General features: G+C 52.5%; 1 protein-coding gene across 1 annotated transcript in view; it reads left to right on the top strand.

The window, feature by feature from the left end:
* Window positions 1–270: 270 nt before the first annotated feature.
* Window positions 271–909, top strand: part of LOC104468792 (histone H2A.V) — a gene marked incomplete at its 5' end in the record, with an annotated part of 1,287 nt that continues 648 nt past the window's right edge. The window contains 2 exons of the mRNA XM_010083037.1: window positions 271–348; window positions 837–905. Of these exons, the coding sequence (XP_010081339.1) occupies window positions 271–348; window positions 837–905 (147 nt within the window). The remainder of the gene's footprint in view (window positions 349–836; window positions 906–909) is intronic.

Raw genomic sequence — 909 nt, 5'->3', positions numbered from 1 at the left:
TCTGGTTTGCGTGCTTCGGACGTACATATATATATTCAGAAAATCTTTAGAATATTTTGGGAGTTAGCGTCATTCTTATCATTGGGATCTGGAGCTAAGTCGCTATTTTACACAACCCTTGCTTTGCCTCGCACCCCCCCCCCCCCCCCTCTCCTCTTACCGCTAAATCACAGCCGTCTGAGCGATTTCACTGTGCTGGCCTCTGGATTATAGCAGGGCGAGTCTCTGGATTAATTACAGTTAATTAATGGGTGCGTTTCTCTCTTGCAGGCTGGGGGTAAGGCGGGAAAGGACAGCGGGAAGGCCAAGGCGAAGGCGGTGTCACGCTCACAGAGAGCCGGGCTGCAGGTAAGGCTCCGCAGCACCCGCTGGTTCCTCAATCTCATCATAAAACGGGATTTTTCCGAGTAAAATTTTCACTTTAGGGGGTGAGGTTGCCCCAAATCCCCCCTTTTTTTTTGGCGGGGGTTGGGGGGGGGGGGGATGAAAAAATGTTTTGTGATTTTTGTTGTCGTGATAGAGCGACGAGGACCCCTGAGCTTGCAGGGGCTGCTTGATCCCCACCATGTCCCGACTCGGGCAGGATCCTGCTCTCCTATTAATCCTGCAAGGATTAATTAGGATAATTATCACAAAATCCCACGGGAAACGTGTGGGGACGATCGGCCCTTGCGTCAGTTCTACGGCTCCCTTGGCCACATCCTCCTTAAACCTCACGTCCTCGTAGGAGCTCCTGGAAGGTGTAGAACCTCTTGGGCCAAAATTATCAGGGTAGGGTGTAATTATGCAAATTAATAGAAGGCTGTAGGTGTTAACGAGGTGTTGGTCTCTCCCAGTTCCCCGTGGGCCGGATCCACAGGCACTTGAAGACTCGTACCACCAGCCACGGGCGGGCGGGTGCCACTGCCG

The sequence above is a fragment of the Pterocles gutturalis genome, unplaced genomic scaffold (assembly GCF_000699245.1).
Source record: "Pterocles gutturalis isolate BGI_N339 unplaced genomic scaffold, ASM69924v1 scaffold29521, whole genome shotgun sequence".
NCBI classification, from domain to species: domain Eukaryota; kingdom Metazoa; phylum Chordata; class Aves; order Pterocliformes; family Pteroclidae; genus Pterocles; species Pterocles gutturalis.
Note: the sequence above shows the minus strand (reverse complement) of the source record. Positions and strands in the feature narration are given on the sequence as shown.